The 23,104-nt window shown below is 47.5% G+C and overlaps 3 protein-coding genes across 4 annotated transcripts; all 3 read left to right on the forward strand.

Annotated features, from left to right (window-relative positions):
• Positions 1 to 9,107: 9,107 nt before the first annotated feature.
• LOC109736403 (auxin response factor 21) lies at positions 9,108 to 15,892 on the forward strand. Of its 2 annotated transcripts, none has more exons than XM_020295623.4 (13): positions 9,108 to 9,546; positions 10,336 to 10,434; positions 10,554 to 10,610; positions 10,722 to 10,886; positions 10,972 to 11,056; positions 11,250 to 11,340; positions 11,484 to 11,648; positions 11,731 to 11,853; positions 12,061 to 12,136; positions 12,224 to 12,362; positions 12,478 to 14,270; positions 14,821 to 15,011; positions 15,392 to 15,892. In XM_020295623.4, exons 1-13 carry the CDS (start codon positions 9,391 to 9,393, stop codon positions 15,528 to 15,530), a joined length of 3,279 nt encoding a protein of 1,092 aa, XP_020151212.1. In that variant the 5' UTR covers positions 9,108 to 9,390; the 3' UTR covers positions 15,531 to 15,892. The 2 variants fall into 2 exon arrangements, with proteins under 2 accessions (XP_020151212.1, XP_040252207.1); XM_040396273.3 differs by having other exon boundaries at positions 9,184 to 9,546; positions 10,731 to 10,886.
• Positions 15,893 to 16,075: 183 nt separating this feature from the next.
• Positions 16,076 to 16,456, forward strand: LOC141027060 (uncharacterized). The gene has a single exon (XM_073503980.1). It carries the CDS (start codon positions 16,076 to 16,078, stop codon positions 16,454 to 16,456), a length of 381 nt encoding a protein of 126 aa, XP_073360081.1.
• Positions 16,457 to 17,601: 1,145 nt separating this feature from the next.
• LOC109736404 (uncharacterized) lies at positions 17,602 to 19,916 on the forward strand. The gene has a single exon (XM_020295624.4). The coding sequence runs from the start codon at positions 17,735 to 17,737 to the stop codon at positions 19,157 to 19,159; it is 1,425 nt and encodes a 474-aa protein (XP_020151213.1). The 5' UTR covers positions 17,602 to 17,734; the 3' UTR covers positions 19,160 to 19,916.
• The last annotated feature ends 3,188 nt before the right edge of the window (positions 19,917 to 23,104 follow it).

Below are 23,104 nucleotides of genomic sequence, written 5' to 3' on the forward strand. Positions count from 1 at the left end.
GAGGAGCGGTGGGGGGCTTACAGAGGGTGCAGGCCCGATGATGGCCGAGGTTGGGAGGGGTCGGGGTTGGGGTCGAGCACCGGGGCCGGAGCCGGGGTCGGGGTCGGGGCCGGAGCCGGCGCCTGGGTCGGTCGGGGTCGGGGGCGAGCCCAGAGGCGTGGCGAGGGCAGGGCTCCGGCGGCGCGACGGGGGAAGAGAGAGTGTGGGGATTTGGGAGAAAAGAGGCGGGATGAAGAGAGGAGTGGGGATTTTGGGGGTTAAGTGGGCATAGCAGTAGCGCGTTTAGGCAAAACGCGCTATAGCTACTCCAGGTAGCTATAGCGGTTTCGTGTAGAAACTACTACTGCTATCTTGACTAGCTGTAGCTCTTTTCTCACAAAAGCGCTGCTGCTATATCCAGTACCTATATAACAGTTTTCCTGTTTGTTTCCTTCTATTTTCTTTTCCTTTATTTTCTCTCACTTTTTTCCGAGAGTAGTGAACGAAGGGAAGGCGATACATATTGCATCATTTGACGGTTAAATATGTATACAAAATAGGAACATATATATTACATCATTGGACCCATGCATAATAATGGCTAAGTGTGTATACAAAATAGGAACATATATATATTACATCATTTGATCGATAACATACGGTTCCTCAGCGTTGACGTTTTCGTTTTTGAGTCAGCTTCTTTCCCTTCTTGTTCGTTGAAGAATAATTGAGCCCCTCATTGTGACTTTGCCTTTTCCATGGAGTACGGTTTTTCTTAGGTAATGTAGTATTGATTCTTCTTTTGACGTATACTTCATCATCATCGTCATCTTCCCTCATTGGGTTGCCGTACTGATCGTAGTCTTCCTCATTGGCGACTCCATCCATTCCAATGATGTTCCTTTTGCCTCTCCTCACGATAACACGGCTGGGATTGCGCGGGTCGGTTATGAAGAAGCATTGTGTCACGTGCTTAGCGTGTACCCATGGCTCATTTTCTGCGATAGCGTTCACGGTAGCGCTCTTGGCGTTGGGTATAGTCATGGTAGTGAAATTCCGGTTTTCTCTTTCGACATTCTTAGCCCATCTGACATGGAACATCGTCGTTTTGTGCAGTCCAGAGTAGTCAAGCTCCCAGATCTCCTCGACCCTTCCGTAAAATCTTTCAGTTGCGTCGTTGTCGTTGCTGGTCATGCATTCCATCGTCACCCCTGAGTTCTGATCATCACTGTCCATATCTTTGGCCTCCGTGTAGAACGTGTATCCGTTGATATCGTATGCCTGATAGGTTACGAGGTTGGGTGAGGGGCCATGTGCTAAGGCGTATATGAGCAATCCGTCCTTAGAGCCCTCCTCCGGGGGATTAGCAATAATATGCTCTTTGAACCAATGCAGGAAAGTGGAGTTGTGCTCTCTAGTAACTTCGGCGTCCGTCCTGCATACCCCCCGGTCACGATACTTCTTTGCGATAATTTCTTTGTGCAGTGCCATGAAAGGATCTACCTCGTCTAGGTGTTGTAGCACTACCAAGTTTGGTCTGTCAAAGTTGCTGCATCGATCTGAGTATGCCACGTGCAGTTCCCTGCGACCGTTGGAGTGACCTTCTCCTTCGAGCCTCCCATCGTGCTTGTTAACGGGCAAACCAACACTAACACCAGGCGGCTGGTCTGCGCCATATAGAAAATTCTCGCAGAAAGAGATGCACTCTTGTGTCAGATAGCCCTGGACGATGCTTCCATCTGGACGGGACATGTTACGAACGAATCCTTTGATGATCCCATTCATCCTCTCAAACAACATCATGTTGTGCAGAAATGACGGCCCCGGGTCTATTATGTCGTCCACAATATGGACACAGATGCACCATCACGTCAAAGAACGCGGGCGGGAAGTACATCTCAAGCTCATTCAGTATCACAACGATCTCTTCCTATAGCCTTCGGAGCTGCTTCACACTGATCAACTTTCGAGAGATGACGTCGAAAAAGTTGCAGAGACCAATAAGCGTGTCACGGACGTGCTTGTCCATTATCCCTCTAAGGGCAACAGGTAGTATCTGCGTCATCATCACATGGCAGTCATGGGACTTCATCCCGCTGAACCTTTTCTTGTCCGTGTCTAGATATCTGCTTATCTTGCCACAGTAACCGGAACTAACTTTGACTCCGGTAAGGCACTTAAAGAATTGATCGATCTCAGCCTGACTTAAGGTGAAGCAAGAAGGGGGGCAATAATCCTCTTTCTTTATTTTCTTGCCCTTCTTCTCCCGCACCTCTGTCTCCGTCTCTGTCTCGTCTGACTTTTTACGGGGCGGCATGTGCAGATCTTCCCTGATATTCAAATCTTGCAAGTCTTTTCTTGCCTTCGGCCCATCCTTGGTCTTATCCGACATGTTCATCAGTGTCGCGAGCAAGCTCTCAAGGACATTCTTACAGATATGCATTTGATCAAGGCAATGAGGTGTATCGAGTTTGTGCCAGTACTCCAAGTCCCAGAACACAGACCTCGTCTTCCATACCTTCAGCAGCGGCTCCGGTGCCTTTTTCATTGTCTTTCCCGGTTCGGGGCACTCCTTCCAGTTTTTCAACAGCTCATCGATTTCGGCGCCGCTCCGCTTACATGGAGGTCCTCGATGCTCAGCGTGACCATTGAATAGATCTCCACGGTTTCTCCACGGGTCGTCCTGTTCGAGCCATCTTCGATGCCCCATGTACACGATTTTCCCAGACCCGCCATCTTTCCTTGACGTTAGCTGCCGAGACGTCGTATCATCCATGCACCGCGTGCATCCGCAATATCCATGGCACACCTGGCCTGCGACATATCCGTAACCGAGATAGTCATGCACCGTCGTGATCAGCGCGGCTCTCATGTAGAAATACTCGCCTTTGCTGGCGTCCCATGTCTTGGCCGGTGTTTTCCATAACGTGTCTAACTCCTCTTGAAGTAGCCCCAGATACAAATTAATATTATTTCCTGGTTGTTTCGGCCCTTGAATAAGCATGCTCATGTAAATGTACTTCGACTTCATGCACAACCAGGGGGGAGGTTGTACATCCATACAAACACGGGCCATGTGCTATGGTTGGTGTTCTGGTTGCCAAACGGATTCATGCCATCGGTACACGCGCCGAGCACGATGTTCCTTGCATCACATTTGAAATACCGATAGAAGTTGTTCAACGCTCTCCACTGGCTTCCATACTTGACGTGTCTCAGCTTCGGATCATCTCCATCGTCGGGCTTCTTCCTCTCCGCGTGCCAGCGCATTAGCTTTGCTTCCTTGGGATCTATGAAATACCGCTGGAGACAGGGAGTGATCGGTAAGTACCATACAACTTTCTGGGGACATTTCTTCCCGGCCTTCTTGTATCGAGAAGCATTGCACACTGGACATCTTGTTTTTTCCGCGTGCTCCTTCCGATAAATTATGCAATCGTTGATGCATGCATGGTATCTAACGTGCGGCAGATCAAGAGGGCACACGATCTTCTTGGCCTCATCAACACTAGTAGGACATAGATTCCCCGCGAGAAGAACATCCTTTAGGTACTTGAGATGCTCATCGAGGCTAGTGTTGGTCCATTTGTTTTTAGCCTTCGTCTTTAGGAGTTGGAGCGTGAAATTCAAGCGGGGCACCTCAGGATTGCAACCATCATACAATGGAGTGTTCGAGTCTACCACCAGTTGCTCCAGCTTAGCCTCCTCTCTAGAAGCAGCTCTCTCAGTATTCGTCTCCTTGCGAAGCAGTGCTTGAACATGAGGGTCCCGCACGATTGAACTTAGTACCGACGAACTCTGCTGCGTGGAGTCCACGTTCTCTCCGCCGCCATGTCCGACCCCTTCTCCTCCGCCATGTCCGACCCCTTCTCCGTCGCCATGTCCGGCCTCTTCCCCGCTGCCATTATCGATCATCTCTTCGTCTTGCCCCGTGTCGTCATTGCCTGCCCCGTCGGCGTCCTCAACATCGTCATCCTCATCTTCAATTATCCACCGAGTATAGCCATCCATGAAGCCAGTCATGAGCAGGTGCGCTTCGACACGACCATCGTCATAGGGGTCGAGCCAAACTATTCCTTTGCATTTTCGACACAGACATAAAACCTCTGTCCGATTATTTTCTTTCATGTCCTGCACCGCCGACCGCAACCACCTGTCCACCATCGTTCCACTGACCATCATGAACGTCTGCACGGTAATAATAAACAAATTGATTAAAAAATGTGTGCATGCATCAAAGTCATACAAAAATTCGGCATGACCTTCCCTAAAAATAGGACATATAGATCTAGAGTTTGCCCGGAATTCGCCAAAACGGAAATAAATCGACATTTCGGCAAAACATAGGCAACTCAAACGCACAATTTGGCGTCAACTCATGCCACACACACAATTTCCATCATATTGCCCAATTATCATATCACACACACATACACATATTTCCATTTTGCAAAAGCATGAAATTTTAATCACCTCTATCTCGAGATCGAGCACACGGTGGAGATGATGATGTAGGGAGATCAAAAGTGCACAAAGCTCTTCTTGGCAAAGATAGATCTAGTTAGGGGGCAAATAGGTCACTTAACTAAATGCTACATCTACCTAGCTAGCTAATTTGGGAGGAGACAACAACTAGTGGAGGGGGAAGGAAAAAGAGAAAGGAGATGCATTTAATGGAGGTGGTGTAGTTAGCTAGGAGTAATGAAGAGAGAGAAAGGTAGGTAGAAGAGGGAGAGTAATGGGGGAGAAGTATGGAGGAAGAAGAATAGTGAGAGTGGGAGGATGTGGGGGGTAGGGGAAAGGGAGGAGAGGAGATGGGGGAGGGGAGGACGGGTGGAAAAAGATGGTGGGGTGCTGCGTCTTAGCAGTAGCGCGGGAGGAAAAACGCGCTACTGATAAGAGCGTAGCAGCAGCGCGCTTTTCTCACACGCGCTACCGCTAAACGGGGCCAACCGTGTGGACAATTTCAAAATTAGCAGCAGCGACGTGAGTAAAAAGCGCGCTACTACTATTGCTTTAGCAGTAGCGCGCATCGTGACACCGCGCTGCTGCTAAACTTAGGTTGTTGGTTACTGTCGGTCGATTTTTGTAGCAGCGCGGTTTAGCCCTCACGCGCTACTGCTAAATTTGCATCAGTAGCATGTTTTTCTTAACCTCGCTACTGCTAATTAGCAGTAGCGCTTCTTTTTGTGCCGCGCTGCTGCTAAGATTCTGTGTATAAGGTTTCCCCTAGTAGTGAGATGCCATCAATTTTTTTGTGTCTTCCTCATTGGGTGCCCGAAGATATTCAGGACCAAAGACATGGATGATCACTTGGCAAACCTACGCGCTGACTCAATTGTAGTATCATCAACAACGCGAAGGTACTCATCGACATAGTCAGCCGGAATGCCATATGCAATTACCCGCATAGCTGCCAAGATTTTTTGATTTGCGCTAAATCCCTTCAAGTCCGCGGCATTTCTTCTTTGAGTAAAATACCGACAATTGGCCTCGCAAGCTTCCACTATTTTCACAAAGAGGGATCGGCGCATTCGGTACCTTCTCCGGAAGAGGTGCGATGGATATGTTGGATTGTCCGTGAAGTAGTCTTGCATCAACATCTCGTTCCCAAGATGACGATTTCGAGGAATGCAAAGACGGCCGACGGTCGATCCTCGCCGTCTTTTTCGGTTCTCGTCTTCGTGCTCCTTCACGGCAAGGGCCATCACCAACGTCTGTTGCCGATAGTTGACAAGCAGCGTCTCAACATCCGAGTCGTCCGAATCCTCGAGCAAAAACTTCTCGCAGGGGCTCAATTCCATCTAAATTCACAAATACGAACGCCGCATTAACCAACTATGCATACCGCATCCAAAGCACAAGCGCAAGTACTCACCGGCGGCTCGAGGCGGTGAATTTGCGGCGGTGGATCCTGGGACGGCGACGACGACTAGGGGCGGCTCGGATCAGCGAATCTGGGGAGCTGGTGAAGCGGCTAGGTGGAACAGGGGGGGCCCCCACGGCGCGATTCCGCCCGCAGATTTGGCCGGAATCGTCAGCGGCGGACGGGCGGAACCAATGGCGGGCGGCGGCGGAAGGGGTCGGGAAAGGGCGCGTGCTGAAATGTCCCTCCCGCCAACCGCTTTCCTAGGATACGGGGCACCGCCGGGTCGAGGCGGAAACCTGTGTTTTCGCGGATTGGGGATGGGATTTTACCGCGCTTCTCAAAAAAATTTACGGGTCCGACACGTTTGCGTGGTCTGGTTGGACAACATTTTACGAGCAAACCCTTGTTTTGATGGTTATTTTGCAGAGTCGAGACATTATACGGGGGTCTGCTCTAAGAAATGCTCTTAGAGCAACTCTAGCAGACCCCGCAAAACGCCCGGCCCGCAAAAATTCCGGCGAGTATGCGGGCTCGGGCCAATTTTGCGGCCAGAACAGACCCCGCATACTCGCCCGGCCCGCATAAACTTTTGCCGCAGCCCGCAAACTACCCCCCCCCCCCCGAGCGCTATAAGTGCGGTTCCGCGACCCTTTTGCGGGTCCAAACCCTATCCCCCGTCGCCGCGAGCCACCTGATTCCCCTTTCTCCTCTCCAATTTCTCGCCGCCGGCGACCCTCCGCCCCGCCTCCAGCCACCATGTGGGGCGAATGTGGAGCTCTGGACGTGGCTCCGGCAGCAGATCCGGCCGGGAGAGGGACCCGGAGCGCGAGCGGCGCGTCCGGTCCGACGACGCGAGGAAGCGCGGCGCGCGGAAGTGGACCAACCGCGGGCTTTCGCCGCTGGCGAGCTTCGACCGCCGCGAGACGGTGGAGTACGACCGCCGGCGCGCGTCGTTCTCCTCCGCGCGTTCTTCGTACGCCGGATCCTCCTCCTCCTCCGCCGCGGGCTTCCTCCCCGTGAAGAGGGAGTGGTCGGACGAGGAGGAGGAACTGGAGTCGTCGGCGCCGTTCGCCTTCGTCCCGGTGAAGGAGGAGCCCGAGGAGCCCGCTCCGCTCGGCCGCCGCGGAGTCATCGGGCCTGAGGACTACGTCGCGGAGTTCGACGCCGTCGCCGCCGCCATCGCCGAGCGGAGCGTGCGCGAGGAGGAGGAGCGTCGGCGCCACGCCGAGGAGCTCGAAGCCCTCGAGTGGCGGCAGGCGGTCGCCGACAACGTCGCAGCCAACGAGAAGGTGGACGAGTGGCGCCGCATCCGCAAGGAGCAGTCGGAGAAGTACGTCGATCTCTGCAGCTCCGGCGAGGAGGATTGAGCGTCCGGCTTCTCTCCGGCGTCGTCCAGTTGCAGCGACCTCGCCGCCGTCAGATCCGACCCCCTAGTACTAGTTTAACGTAGTATGTAGTATAACTATGCTTGTAGTTTGTGATGAACTATGTAGTATGCCATGAACAATGTAGTATGTGATGAACTCTGTTCGTGCAATTTCTCCCGCGAAACAAATTTTTTCAAATTATGCAGGTTTAGATACGGGTTCTGCTCGGCCGCGTATGATTTTGACCCGCAAAAACGATTTTCGTGAACCCGCAAACGCGTTTTGCGGGTCGTATTTTTGCGGGGTTTGCTAGAGTTGCTCTTAGTCAGTCACTCGGTCAGTTCCACCGTATGAATGAAAACGTGCATCGCCGCGGCACACCCTCTGTATTTCTGGGAAAAAGTTAACGATGCTTTCGGACTGCAGAATCAAATCATTTTCCCTAGGTTCCGTCCCTGCAAAATACATTTTCTTTCTTCTCGACGCACCCAGCAAAATTTTCTAGGACCGATCTAGCGAGCGGCCGGCTACTCGCTAGTCGTCCCGAGCGGCCGGTCTAAAACAGACAATTTTGGTCCCTAATCCATAAAAGGTAATTTGTCCCTTCCAATTGATAAAACAATTCTAATTAGAAAAAGTATCACGTACTAAAAAAGTACTACAAAGAACAGATATGAACGCATTTATTTTGGATTTTCAAATTTTTAAAAAGTCATAACTTTTAGATCGCGCTTCGGAATTAGGATCCGTTTTCACCGTTGGAACCCTCGCGACGTGCTCTTCAAAAGTAGATCCCATATGGGGATGTTTCGACGAACTAGTCTTCTTGCCAACTAAATAGCAATATATGTGCAACTAGAATACATGCCGCGCCAACTAAGCATATGCTTGTGCCAATAATCCTTCTGCCAACTAAACATCAATGTGTGTAACTAGACTACATTGCCGCACCAACTGAGTATATGTGTGTGCCAATAGTCCTGCCAACTAAACATCAATGCGTGTGCAACTAGACTACATTGCCGCGCCAACTGAGCATATGTGTGTGCAACTAGTGTCCTGCCAACTAAACATCAATATGTGTGCAACTAGACTACATTACAAGCCAACTGAGCATATGTCTGTGCCAATAGTCCTGCCAACTAAACATTAATGTGTGTGCAACTAGACTACATTACAAGCCAACTGAGCATATGTGTGTGCAACTACATTACATTACAAGCTAACGAACGAGGGTTACACATCGACTACTAGGTAGTTGGCCGGGACAGTAGACTAGTTGCACAACAAAGTTGTCGTGGTTGCTAGATTGCAATCTCATAGGAAGTTGAATCATGCAGATCCAAAAATTAGTTTTGGAAAAAGTTGCATGATATAGTACTGAAATTGCACAATACAGTACTAAAGTTGCACCATATAGCACAAAAGTTGGCATCGAAAAAATTTCGTCGAAATATATCCATGCGGGATCTAGCTTCAAAGATCTCGTCGCAAGAGTTCCAGCAGTGAAAACGGATCTGAATTCCGACGAGCGGTTTGAAAGATATGCCTTTTTAAAATTTAGAACTTCAAAATAAATGTGTGTGGATCTGTTCTTTTCGGAATGTGGTAATTAGTGTATTCACATTTAATACTAACAACCACATGCACTAGAAGACAAAAAAAATTAACACATAGATGCATGTAAGACCGGCCGCTCGTTTTGCCCAGATGATGCGCGTGCACAGCGAAGAATTTGGGAATTTTCTATCGCCCCGCAGATTTTCATTTCGTTTCACACATTCCCCCCTGATTCCTGCGCCTTGTGCCCTGCCCCCCCTCGAAAGCTTGTACGCACGCCTGATTCCCGGAGAAACAATTATCCCGCGCCCGTGCGAGGCCAACCAATCAATGAACTAATCATCGAAGCCTGCAGGCAATTTAACAAAGCCAAGCAGTACGGCGGCCAGCGCGCTCCGCCACTGCCCACTGGCCACAGCACGGCGCTCTCGCGTAGTATTATATTGCTCTTTCCGTCGCTCCGTCCGAGTATTTTCTCCTCGCCTCGGGAGCTGCTCCGTTCCTCCTCTCGCCCCTCCCACCCTCGCCGGCGACCCGCCGATGCCCCCCGGGCGGCGGCGGCGGAGGCGGGGGCACCAGTGACTGACCGGGCCGCGGCGGTGCGCGGCGCGGACGATGGCGGCGCCGGAGGGCTCTGGCGCCGGCGGCGGGGAGGGCGCGAGGGGGAGCAGGGTGAACCAGGAGCTGTGGTACGCGTGCGCGGGGCCGCTGGTGGCGCTGCCGCCGCCGGGGAGCCTCGTCGTCTACTTCCCGCAGGGACACAGCGAGCAGGTACGGTGCTCCCGATGACTCCTGCTGATCAAAGCTGTTGCTTTCCTCCCCCTCTCTGGACGAGGAGAAAACGCTCCCTTTTTTTGGGCGTCTTGCTCTTGTCCCTTTCTGGCCGCTTCGTGCTGGCGGCTATCGCGGGGAGGGAGGAATAATCAGCGCTCCCGCGAGCACGAGGCGGCCTCATGGTCGCTTCGTCTCCGTGTCCGGCGGCCGGCAGCAGACAAGACAACCATAGTCAACTCATGCTCTTGAGCCTCTCGGCTTCGTCTTGCAGACAGACAACTGCTTTAGTTTCAGTTCTTAATTGATTGAGACGGAAATCTAATTCTTTCTCCAGTGACCTTTTCTTTTCTTCAGTGGTATGAGAGAATATTGGAATTTTTTTCCGAATAGAAGATGGGAAATTTGGGAGCTGGATTTCTACCTAGAGCTTTGGTCTTAACCTGTTCCAACTCAACTCTGTGGACATGCAACCTTTTTTGGGGCTTGGTTCATACTTGATCATATCCGTGCTAATGTTATCTCTGATGGGCACTCACATGATACCCCGGTTGTCACCGTGTCACTGTCATGTTGGACCAGAACTATGATGAAAGAATTAGAGATGGGTGCTTCTGATTTAGCGCGAAGTTTCATAGGAGGAGTTCCTGTTTCCTGTGTACAAGTTCAGTTGAGAGTCCATTAAAATCACATTATTACCAAAACCACTTGCAAATTTGCAAGTTGTATGCAAGTGGCCTGGAGTTCCAGGGCAAAAAGAAGTCCTTATTCCTTGATACCCAATTTCAGGTGGCAGCATCTATGCGAAAGGATGCAGACGCGCAGATTCCAAGCTATCCAAATCTTCCATCAAAGCTGATATGCATCCTCCACAGCGTCACTATGCAGGTAACCACCACCACTTTGAACAGACACCACTAAGTGGACACCAGATGCGCATTCTGTGCTCTTCTATGCGGATGATCTAACCTTTTTTGCCTGATGGTTCTATCGACAAAACTTGACAGTCTGATCCTGACACGGATGAAGTTTATGCTCGGATGACTCTCCAGCCAGTTAGCAATGTAAGTGTCACTTCCTAAAGTTCAGCGAAATCTTTTTATTACGTGACGTACGTGTACTGCCATGGTTTTAGAATTCTTGCCTGAAAATGGGATCGGAATTGTAACTGCTAGGTGTCACAGTGTGACAAGGAGATATTGCTGGCGTCAGAGCTTGCCCTGAAACAAAACAAGCCACAAACAGAATTCTTCTGCAAAACATTGACCGCGAGTGATACGAGCACTCATGGAGGATTCTCCGTGCCACGGCGTGCTGCAGAGAGGATTTTCCCTCGTCTTGTAAGGATTGTTTACTTCTGATGTAAAAAGATGTGTTGAGTGTTTTTTGGTTTGTTCTGATTTGTTCAAGCTGTACTACATGTAGGACTTCTCATTGCAACCTCCTGCTCAGGAACTCCAGGCCAGGGATTTACATGATACCATTTGGACATTCCGTCATATATTTAGAGGCAAGTCAAATGTTTTTTAGTTCCTCTCGACGCATGAATGAAAGCTGGTGGAAGTTAGCCAAGCCCATATTTTAATACCATGTATCTGTTTTGGCCTACAGTTCTTTTCCTTCATGATTTAATCCATTTTACTGTTTTCCTTTGAAAGGAATAATGCACTAATTTTATGATTGCTTCTCTTCCTCTTCACCAGGCCAGCCTAAAAGGCATCTTCTGACTACTGGCTGGAGCCTATTTATTAGTGGAAAGAGACTTCTTGCTGGTGATTCAGTCTTATTTATTAGGTAAAATGTTGATGCCGAGGTCTCTATTTATTTGTTGGGCAGTCAGCTTTTCCTGACTTTGTATTGCTCAAGAGTTGATGTAACAAATAAACTTATCTGTAAAGGTAATCAGTGCCACTAAAATTCTTCGCTTGTGATTGTAGGGATGCAAAACAGCAACTCCTCTTGGGGATCAGGCGAGCAAATAGGCAACCTACTAACCTCTCATCATCTGTCTTGTCTAGTGATAGCATGCATATCGGAGTACTTGCTGCTGCAGCTCATGCAGCAGCAAATAACAGCCAATTTACAATATTCTATAACCCAAGGTAAATACCATCCTTTGTGAGTTTTCACAGGTGAATAGGTGATATACTAGAGTTTCAATTGGACTGCTTTTTGTTTCTTCAGGGCTAGTCCTTCAGAATTTGTGATTCCTTTTGCCAAGTACCAGAAGGCAGTTTATGGCAACCAATTATCTCTTGGCATGCGTTTTAGAATGATGTTTGAAACCGAAGAATCTGGAACAAGAAGGTATAGATTCCAAATTACCTAATTTGTAGATTGAGTAGTCGTCCTTCTTACTTCGAGATCACTTTTAAAATATCCTTGGAGTTTGTAGTGTACCTTTTCTATTAACTGTCAGTTTGCTGTGCGCATGCTCATGTTTTTATGTGTTTGAAGTTTTATACAAGAAATATTTTTTTGTAAAAACTATTAAGTTGTGATATCTGCCTACAGGTACATGGGTACCATAACTGGCATAAGTGATCTGGATCCTGTAAGGTGGAAAAACTCTCAGTGGCGCAATATTCAGGTTTGGTCTAATCCATACAAATTAAACCTGCCAAACTGACAAGGCATCTCCTTTATTTTTGCTGAGATTAGTAGTATGTATGAGTAGGTTGCATGGGATGAAGCAGCACCAAGTGAAAGACGCACCAGGGTTTCCCTTTGGGACATTGAGCCTGTCATCGCTCCATTCTTCATCTATCCCACACCATTATTCACTGCAAAGCGTGCGAGGCAACCTGGGATGATAGGTAACCACGGAACTACAGGGAAAACTCCCGGCCACGTATCCTTCTAGCAAATAACTAGATAATAAGTCCTTTGATGCACAACTCAGGTTTTTTGATAAAAAAACTATATCCACAGATGATGATACCTCTGGAATGGATAATCTTTTTAAGAGAACCATGCCATGGCTTGGTGAGGAGATCTGCAAGAAAGATATGAATACTCAGAACAGCATAGTGCCTGGTCTAAACATAGCTCAGTCACTTCAGTGGATGAATATGCAGCAGAACTTGTCACTAGCTGGCACAGTTATGCAACCAGAGTTGCTAAACTCATTAGCTGGCAAACATGTGCAAAATTTGTCTGCAGCTGATATATCAAGGCAAATCAGCTTCCAGCCCCAATTCCTGCAACAAAATAACATCCAGTTCAACACCTCGTTACTACCTCAGCAAAACCAACAGGCTGAACAGTTAGCGAAAGCTATAGCTACGCCAAACCAACTGGGAAATATTATGGTACCACAGAAGGTAGATCAAGATTGCAATTCTGACCAGAAGCAGCATACAGTTACTCAATCAGTGCAAGGCAGCCAGGCAAACTTAAACGCCACACAGCCTGAACATGTTGTCCAAGCTCAGTTCCAGCAACCTCGAGTGATTCTCCAGGCTCAACTCCAGCAACAGCAACCTCTGGTCCAGAGTCATACCGTCTTTCAGGGAGGCCTTCAGCAAATCCAGGTCCTGCAGCAACAGCAACCACATTTGCAGCAACAGCTACAACAGCAACAACCTCAACATCATCAGCAGGTTCAACACTCAGTACAGGAGCAGCAGCAAATGAAGATACAACCTGTTCATGTGTCCAGTGATGCAAACATGAATACACAACTATCTGATCATCAAATGAAACTTCAATTATTAAAGGCTCTACATTCACAGCAACATCTGACCATGGAGCAGCAGAAAATGCTTTTTGATTTGCAGCAACAAGTGGTAAATTCTCAGTCAGATCCTCAGCAATGTGTGCAAGGAGCTACCCAAACTGTTGGTTTTCACAACAGTAACACCATCCAGTATGCAACGCAACAAAAGGCCCAGTCTCACCAACCGATTGAAGATTCGCCTAGGGGTACCATTCCCGTTGCAAAATCAGATATCGTTACCTCCATGGGTGCTAGCTCTTTGAATGGGACTGGTCGAATGCAGTCAGTGAGGACAGATAATGTTCCGTCTTCGTCAACATCACCATCCACTACCACTAATCATGTTCTTTTGCAGTCCATCCCAAGTAGCTCCAAGAACCAGAGTTTACCAACTGCAGCAAAAACATCTCAATCATCTGTTGTCTTGGGCCCTACAATTGAACAGGAAATGAAGTCTTACCAGAGTGTCAAGCCAACAATAATGGTTCCCAAGATGATTGAACAAGGGCCAGCTACTGAACGAGACTACATAAACAACCCCCACATGGATTACTTGGATACGTCCTCCTCAGCTACTTCGGTTTGCCTTTCTCAGGCTGATGGATCATTGCAACAAAACTTTCCATCTTCATCCTTCGATCAGCATCAGCTGTTGAGGGACACAGCTCCAGATAGTGAGTTTGAGATTTCAGATCCAACAAATAACGTTCTATTTGGGGTGAACATTGATGGTCAACTGGGCTTACCACTTAATGCAGATGCCTTGATTGCCAATAGCATTGAAAATGATAAATTCATGGATGAGATGGCTGGAAATGGCATTTCTAACTACATTTCATCTAAGGATTCTCAACAAGAGTTATCATCTTCAATGATTTCACATTCACTTGGAGTTGCTGACATGGGATTCAATTCTATAGATTCTGCAATCAATGACCCCTCATTCTTAAATAGAAATTCCAGGGCACCGGCTCCTGCACATCAATGCATGCGAACTTACACCAAGGTTTGTATAAAAATAACTTTTGCTCCAGTGTGTCATTTTACAGTTCACATCAGGATTTTTCCGAGATAATGGAAGCCAACAGATGAATGGCAAGCCACATAGATAAACAAGAGATAAAAAAAGTCACATAGTCTGTTACACGATAGCCACCCAAATTGGGTCATAAATCCCCTGGCTATCAGCTCCAGCCTCATGACGCCCGTAGTCATAGGCTCTTCTACACCACAGGAATACTTCGTTACAGATAAGAAACAAACTATTTCACCTTGTAGAATGTAAGTAATTACATATTTATCTCTAGATCTTCCTACCTATATATAATTTTCTCTGACTAATTTCCTTGCAAAATGATGACCTGCAATTTTATATGCTCACTTTACTGTGCACAGAAAGTCAATGTTCAAAGTCGTTAATGTTAGAAGAGTTTATCCTTAGGCTCTTATCATATTTCTTTCTGTGTTTCTACTTTCTAGCATTGTTTCTGTTTACATACGAGTGCACTGTCTCACTCTTGCAGTAAGATCTTTCCTGACCAAAGTACTATATGCAGGTGCACAAACGTGGTGCTGTAGGGAGATCTATTGACATGAACCGTTATTCAGGGTATGATGAACTGAAGCATGACATTGCGCGGATGTTTGGTATCGAGGGGCAGCTTGGTGACCAAAGTAGAGTTGGCTGGAAACTAGTATATGAAGATCATGAGAAGGATGTTCTACTAGTTGGTGATGACCCATGGGAGTAAGTAAAACTCCCATGAGTTTGTTTCTAATTTTTGCATACGAAACTTACTAGCATGACTTTCTGGAAATGTGCAAAACTACTAAAAGATAAAGCTGATGGGTGGCTTTAGGCAATTTGTGTGGACATGACCTTGGGGAATGGGTAGCTATCAACTAATGGTTCATTCACTGGTTGCTAAATTAGCTTGTCGAGTACAATGAAAGGCCTGTGACAGTATAACTTCAACTGAATACGTACCTGTAAAAGTAAAATCAAAGAAACCCTAAAATCAATTTAACACATTCTGCTGCACTTTGGCTTCAGTTTTAATGCCCATTCATTTACTCTCTTAGTCTGGCTATTGAGCCACTCTGATAAACAAAGTATTGCATGTGTAGGGATTTTCTGAACTGCGTACGGTGCATCAGGATTCTTTCTCCACAGGAAGAAATGCAAATGAGATTGGTTGGTGACTTCGGAGACGGCTTTCTACCCAACCAGGCCTGCAGCAGCTCAGATGGGGGTCAACCTTGGTAACTGAGATCACATGTATGAACGACCAATGTAGTTTCTGTGCTGCGGGACCGACATTTTTCTCCTCTCAGTTAGTCTTATGAATACAGATGCTGAGGATGACAGTTGACGATAATTTAGGCTCTGAAATTCCAAGGTCGAGCGAACATGAATATAAGGAACAATTCATACTTTTTGTTTCTGTTGTAGTCTTGTAGTTCTCATGTTTTGTTGGCCTTGCAATCTACATAGCCAACCCATATTTTCTGCTGCCATGTAGTATATGTCACTGTTGCCTGATGTAACAGTTTGCCACATACTCAGATGTCAACTACTGTAACTTGCTACAGGTTCTAAATGAAGAAATCGTATTCTCCCCTTGTTCATGAACTCTGTGGTCTGTGATTGATCTGCATTTTTCCTCCAAAAAATTCTGGTAATGTCTGATTAATTCAATACAAGAACTAAGAACATGGGGTATGAGTTAGCTTTGAGTGCTCAACACGGACAAATTCGCGAGGGCTCTAAGGCTAAGATGGCTTTGGTATGAGTGGAAGGAGCCGTAAAAAATGTGGGTCGGTCTGGAAAACCCCTATGATGACAAGGATTATGATCTCTTCTACGATTTCCCGACCATCAATGTTGGCAATGGTGCCCACACACCTTTTTCAGACGCTCCATGGGTGCAAGGCCGTAAACCCAGGGACATTGCTCTAATTTATGATGCTTCTGCAAGAAAGAATTGTAAAATCCGGGAGGCTCTGAAGGACGGTTCTTGGATATCTAAAATCAAATTGACCAACTCCTTCTCGCTAGCTCATTTCCCCCAATTCCTGCAATTTTGGCCTACCATTCACGACTTCCATCTGCAGCAGGATATTGAGGACGAGATTGTGTGGAAACACACTGTCAGTGGGCAAATTGTGGACTATGTCCCTTATGCAACGTGAGCAAGAAACGATTGACCACCTTTAATTCAAATGTTGGTTCACCATTCGGCTTTGGGGCATGATCAAGGAATAGCTTCAGCTCGTAAGCATCGACACCTCCGTCTGGCACCAAATCCGATCCGCGAAGGAGTGGTGGATTGGCCTCTCCGACTCTTTTGTTCCCAACAGGAAGGCGATGGCATCTCTTGCATTGCTTATGTTATGACCGGCATATTAGGGGCTTAGCCCAGTGGGTTGTGGCCCAAGTTATCTTATCGTTATTAGGGGCTTAGCCCAATTATCTTATTTGCTTAGGAGTCAAGTAAACCTCTCTATATAAGGAGAGGAGATGTATCAATCTAATCAAGCAAGAAGCAATCATTATTTGCTCGGCTTCCCTTAGGGAGCCGGGAGACCTAACCCTAGCCGCCTCTTGCGCCGCCGCCGCCTCTTCTCCACCACGCAAGGACGGCGCCTAGCCGCCGGCTGCCGCGCCCTCGTCCTCGTCCTCCTCCCTCTTTCCCCTACAATCTTCGCCCTAGAACCGGCAGAACCCTAGCTCCTAAGGGAAGCCGAGCAAATAATGATTGCTTCTTGCTTGATTAGATTGATACATCTCATCTCCTTATATAAAAAGGTTTACTTGACTCCTAAGCAAATGATAAGATAATTGGGCTAAGCCCCTAATAACGATACGATAACTTGGGCCACAACCCACTGGGCTAAGCCCCTAATATGCCGGTCATAACAGCTTACCTCTTGGACCATCTAGAACGAGCGAAATGCACATGTCTTCCGTCACAAAAGTGTCCCACCCTCCGTAATTCTAGCCAACACTAAATGCGAAGCCGCGCTTTGGGCTACCGCAGGGGTCAAGAAGTTGCGTTTGATCATGCTGGGAGAGTAATCCTTTTGTAATATGGGGTTTATTCTAACTCTGTAACTCTTTGATCCTCTTTTAACTAATATATGAGGCAATTTTTTGCCTCGGTTTCAGAAAAAACTAAGCAGGTCATCGAAACAACACACAAAAAAAAATCATATCAACAAAGAAGAAAAATTCAGATTAAAACAACACAAGAATGAAATCAGAACATTAGAGAAAATCTACAAAAAATTCTAGGGCATTATTTGTTAGAGGTATAGCCTTCACTTCTTGCCGTCTTGACGTCTCGTCCTCTGTTGCTGTTGATTCCCGCGATGCATTGACAGAGGAAAATCCCCACCATTTGCGAGCGCTCGACGTGTCGCCGTTTCCCTCACCCCGCGCCGCCGCCGCCAGAAAGCCCTCGCGGCTCAATGGCGGTGTGCGCGGAGCTGAACCAGCTGCAGCACATCGAGCCCTCCCGCTTCATCTCCTTCTCCTTCCCCAACCCTTTCCTCCACGACGCCTCCAACCCTTACAGCGACGCCGACGACCACGCGGAGTTCCTCCGGGTGGCCGTTGTCGACTCCCCTGCCCCCGCGGCGCCATCCCCGACCGCGCCGAGGACGGCGGCGATGCTCGTCCCGGCCGGCCGGCACCGGGACTGGATCTTCTCCACCCGCGCCGGGCAGCTCCACCTCCTCCTCTCCTCCCGATCCCAGTGCACAATCTCTCGCCTTATACTCGTCGGCCCAGAGATCCCCACTCCCTCCCCTCGGATCGTTTGCTCCGCCGCCGCTCGCCCGGACCCGGATCCTGCTCGCGCGCGGCTCCTCCCCCTCCTCCTGGCCCTCTGCCCCAGGGCTGCGTTTGGCAACGGTGCCATCCCTGACGTCCCGCTGCTCTCCTTCCACGACGACCTCCTTCGGCTTGTTCCTGTCCAGCTTGTCGCCGGTCCTGTCGTCGGCGAGATGCTTGTCGAGGATGTGGCCGTGGACTGCGCTCCTGGCCCGGCCGAGTTGCGCCGGAGGCTGCGTTTCAAGCGCATGCCGTGCCTTATACAGACCCAGGTGCGCCTTGCCTGGCCAATGTCTGCTGCTGCTTCTGCTGCTTCTTCGTTGTTGGAGGCATTGGAGGAGGGGCCTGCTAGTTCGTTACAGCCTGAGGTGGGTGGACCATTAGTCCAGCCTTACCTCCAGGCCATGGTTGCCGGCCTTGCACTCATCGACTCATCGGTGGAGGAGAATGCTCGGTCAGGTGCAAGGCCGAGGTGCCTCTGCGCTGGCATTGGTGGTGGAGCTCTTCCAATGTCCATCAGGGTGGGACTTGGCTTCGATGTACTGGGCGTCGAGTCTGATTGTGTTGTCCTAGACGTCGCAAGGAACTATTTTGGACTGGTGGAGGATGAGTTCCTTCATGTACGTGTTGGCGATGCTATTCAAATGATTCAGGATTTTGCACATGGAGATGAGCCTGATTCGAAATTCAGTGCAATTATGGTGGATCTTGACTCCCCTGATGCAATGTGTGGTGTCAGTGCGCCGCCATTGGAGATGACCCATAGAAGCATCCTTCTTGCTGCACGCAGAATTCTACATCATGATGGAGTGCTGGTACTGAATGTAATCCCTCCTGCTGCTGATGCATCCTTCTACAAAGGGCTGATTGATGTTCTTCACCAGGTTTTCTCTGAGTTATATGAGATAGATGTTGGTAATGGTGAAAATTTTGTTCTTGTTGCCAGAGTGTCACCGACTGAAAGCACCCTTCTTGATAGTTCAAGGCTCTTTCGGACGGAATTGAGGAAATTAACTGGGGATTTTTTGGAACGTATAAGAAAAGTTGAAATTCCAAGTTAGTGTTGCTGTTTGAAGTCATGACCTACAGAGAGGCTGTTCCAGACTTATATTTGGGTCTGATATATAGTGCTAAGGTCATGGCTATATTAGAATTTTGACAGTACTATTCTGATACCCAATCAAGAAAGCCTGTTTGAGCATTACTACAGAACTGCTGGGTTTGCTTTTGTTATTTTGCTGCTATGCAAACTGAGCATTTGCTGCTGTGCTTTAGATCATATCTGAGTGAGCAATACCTGAACTTCATATTGTCTTCCAAGGCTGAATACTTTAGGAGGAGCGACAATTTTTTTGAAAATCAATGGTGGAAAGTGCCGGGATAAAGAACTCTGGCAAGTTCGCTTCAATCCAGGAGCTGTGGAATACCAATTTTTTTGTAAGTTCACTACCAGTTAATGGTTAATGCCACATGTTGACAAGCTTAGGCAGCGATTCAGGGTGCAACAAGATCTACTAAGTTACATGAGATGCTCTTTATCCTTCATCAACTGATTGGTGCATATTTTCATGAAGATTGTTCTGTCCTGCCAACCATTGTACGACAGTAAAGTGTTTGTCATGACACTAGTAGATATAATTCGAAAATTATTTATGTACCAGAATTCTAGTTTAGCCATTTGAAACTTCGTTTTTCTTTACGTTCCGATGAGCAGGAATTTTGTTTTACTGTCAAGAAGAATTATTGTGTAGTGATTTAGCTCAAAGCAGAATACATCAAATGACATCACTACTTAATTACATATTCAGTTGTTTCAAATTTAGCCTTGTTATTAGATTATCATATTATATGTCAATTGCCTTTTATGGGGTATAAAAATGCTCTATAAATATGCTTTTAAGGTTGCCTTGTTCAGTAAACTCGTCTACAGCGTGATTTGAGTAACACAATCCATAGCATATACAATTGATCTCTCCTTTTCCCCTATTTGCTTTTAGGTTGGAATTGATGTCAGTTTGGTTTGAACGAGAAAAAGAGTGGTTACCAATTATTTAGCTGGGCAGGAAACTTTCTGCTTACCTAGATGGTGGGATCAACTTTATTCAATCAAGCTTCTTGGATGAGCAACATCCATATGTTTATCTGCTGTGATGTGTACAGCAATTAAACGACGAATCTGTAGCGGAAGAAATGCCAAAATGGGAGCAAATGATTTCATCAGTTGGAGAGAGTTCATAAACAGATGTTTCGGTGGAGTACTCCACCGTTGAACATGCCTAGTGGCCTGAACATTTCAACCAGTTCACCAAGGATGTGTTCAGACATCTCACATGTTGTAGATTTTGTCAGAACCCAATATGTCGCCACTATTGCTTTTTCTCGGTTCGTACTCTGCTGTAGTTTGGTTATTTCGATTAAAGAAACGCCGGGTTGAACGAAGGGGTAAGGGAATCTCCAACGTCATCCCCAAATCAGATTCACTATCCGTCACCTAAATCGGATTCACTATCCTTCCGTGCACACAGATATGAGAGCTGACCATCAAATCTTATCCAACAAACGTCTGCTCCTTTTCTTAAATCCGCAACCAACTAGAGGTTTGAGGCAGGGAGATCCTCTACCCCCTACTTATTCTTGTCATGTACGGAGGGCTGCTGCTATATGGCTTAAGATTATATGTGATTGGACTCACGTGAGCCCCCTGCGTCCAGCCCAGCTCGCCAGCAGGCCGCGGCCCAGCCGGCCCACGCCCTCGCCCGCTCGTCCTCGAGCTCCGCTCGGAGACCCGCCGCCGCACGACTCGCCGGCCACCGCCGTGGCCGAGTCGGCCTCCTCGCGCCGCCTTGCCCCATCTCCACGCAAGCCGCCTCCCCCTTTTCCTACAAAAGCCGCCGAGGCCCCGGCCCTCTTCTCTTCCCCAAGTCGCAGCCGCCGCCGCCGCCCGCCTTGCCGTCGACCCTCGTCGACACCACCACCGCAACCGCCGCGACGCGCCGCCCCTCTCCGTCCACTCCGCTAAGCCGGAGGATCACTGGAGCCGCCGCACTGCACACACCCAAAGCCGCCGCCGCCGTCTTCCTCCCCACCGGCGCCGTCAACCGCCGCGGTAAGCCGCTTCGCCCCTCAGCCGTCCGATCTAGATCCTAGGGCTCGGATTAGATCTAGCTGTTTTTTTCTTCGAAACGGTATGTGCTATTTAGAGAACGTTCACTAGGTTAGGTCTTCGCAGCGAACGGTTTTCGTCGCATATGCTTCTGTAGCGAACGTTCGTTCAATAGGATTTTTCTTTTTATTTTAGTTTTTGGCCAGGGACCCATCCGTGAATATTTTATTTACAGATTAGCCCCTACTTTTCAAACGACCACTACTTTTCGCTCGTTTGTCCAAATCCAACGAAACCAACGCCCACTTCTTCGTTACGATTCCCCCTATCCAGTAAAACAACTTAAATATATTTTTGAAAGTTTTAAAATTTGATTTCAAACAGATTTGTATTTAAACTTCGTTTGATCGTAACTTGAGTTTTATAACTCCGTTTGAGTTGATTCTTTTTGCAAATCGAAGCACTTGACCTAAAATTTCTGATAAGGCCAAATTCACATAATTTTGGTACTATTAGAAATTGTTTTATGCTGCAAGAGTTATTTGCTTGGTTTTGATGTTTTCCGAAATGTCTTCTTCGTTTTTTCCGATCTTTTGAGTGATTGCTTATGTGTGGTTACTATTGCTTGCTCATGATAGATTGAATTGAGTGTGACGAGTAGAACTATCAGGAGTTATGAGTGCGAATCATCTTCATCAACAGTACGAGGCAAGTTCACACTTTGATCATACTCTTTCATACCCAGTTTTATGCATTAGTTTCACCCCTCAAACATTGCATGGTTAGGATTTGATAACATGTGGGTATCGGGAAGTAGTTGATGAGGTAGGAACCTATTGTCTTATATCAAACCCTGGGGAGTTACTACGTTATGCTTATACTGCTATGCTATGCACGTAGACGTGGTTTGGTTTGAGTGAATCCATGACAGATGTGAGAGTTGTTAATTAATGGTTAACTTAAGGTGGCTACTTTAATACACATCTGGGTGGATTGGTTGAGGCACCCTGGAGCACCCAGTGGTTGTCTGGGCACCTGGAGAACCCAGTGCTTGCCCAAGGGAATCCCGGAGTACCCGTGTGATCACCCTATGGAATGCCATCCAGGCTCAAAGGGATCATAAGATTATTCATGCTAGAAACTTCCGTGTGCAGCCACAAGCTATTATGGGCTCTAGCATAGTTGAGTATGTTGCATGACCTCTTTCAGTGGTGGGCTAGCAGATGTAGGGGAAAATAGGTGTAACTGTCCACCCAGAGTAAAGAGTTAATGTTTCTGAAAGACTATGTCTCGGTCATCCGTTTCTCAAACACCATGTAGTGCGAGAAATCCAACGGAGGAGATCGAGTCTTGTGGGGAAAAGTGCGCAAACCTCTACAGAGTGTACAAACTAATCATGATTAGCCGTGTCCCCGGTTATGGACGTCTTGAGTATCTGGTTCTTGAATTACCATGTTGATCTCATCATGTTACTTAATTAATTTGTTGGGTTGTTAACTTTTAATTGGGATTGAGTTGGAGGAACCTTCTCAATGTTTTCAACAAACTTTGTAGTTAAATAAAGTATATTCTTTTGTTGTAGGGAAAAATTGGCTTTTTGCAAAACATTATAACCATAGAGCCTCCAGCAGCCATATATGCATGTAGTGATAGCTATTATTCATCATTGTCCTATGGTGTGAATTTGCCAGTACATTCAATGTACTGACCCTTTGTGGCTGCAACGTCTCATGTTGCAGGAATCTTACGACGAGTAGGTGATACGTTAGGGTTATGATTTCTACACTCAACTTTGCCGTTGGTGTTGATGGGAATCCACAACCTTGTTGTTACTTCCGCTATATGGATTGAGGTAATATTTACGTTATGTTATACATGTGATTTACCTCTGTTATAAATCCTC

This window comes from Aegilops tauschii, chromosome 7 (genome assembly GCF_002575655.3).
Source record: "Aegilops tauschii subsp. strangulata cultivar AL8/78 chromosome 7, Aet v6.0, whole genome shotgun sequence".
Taxonomy (NCBI): domain Eukaryota; kingdom Viridiplantae; phylum Streptophyta; class Magnoliopsida; order Poales; family Poaceae; genus Aegilops; species Aegilops tauschii.

Excerpts from the sequence above, each read along its gene's own strand:
- LOC109736403 (XM_020295623.4), top strand. The coding sequence starts at position 9,391 with ATGGCGGCGCCGGAGGGCTCTGGCGCCGGCGGCGGGGAGGGCGCGAGG. Across the intron at positions 10,611-10,721 it reads CTCTCCAGCCAGTTAGCAAT|GTGTCACAGTGTGACAAGGA; the intron begins GTAAGTGTCACT and ends TGTAACTGCTAG. Across the intron at positions 12,137-12,223 it reads CTCAGTGGCGCAATATTCAG|GTTGCATGGGATGAAGCAGC; the intron begins GTTTGGTCTAAT and ends ATGTATGAGTAG.
- LOC141027060 (XM_073503980.1), top strand. The coding sequence starts at position 16,076 with ATGTGGGTCGGTCTGGAAAACCCCTATGATGACAAGGATTATGATCTC.
- LOC109736404 (XM_020295624.4), top strand. The coding sequence starts at position 17,735 with ATGGCGGTGTGCGCGGAGCTGAACCAGCTGCAGCACATCGAGCCCTCC.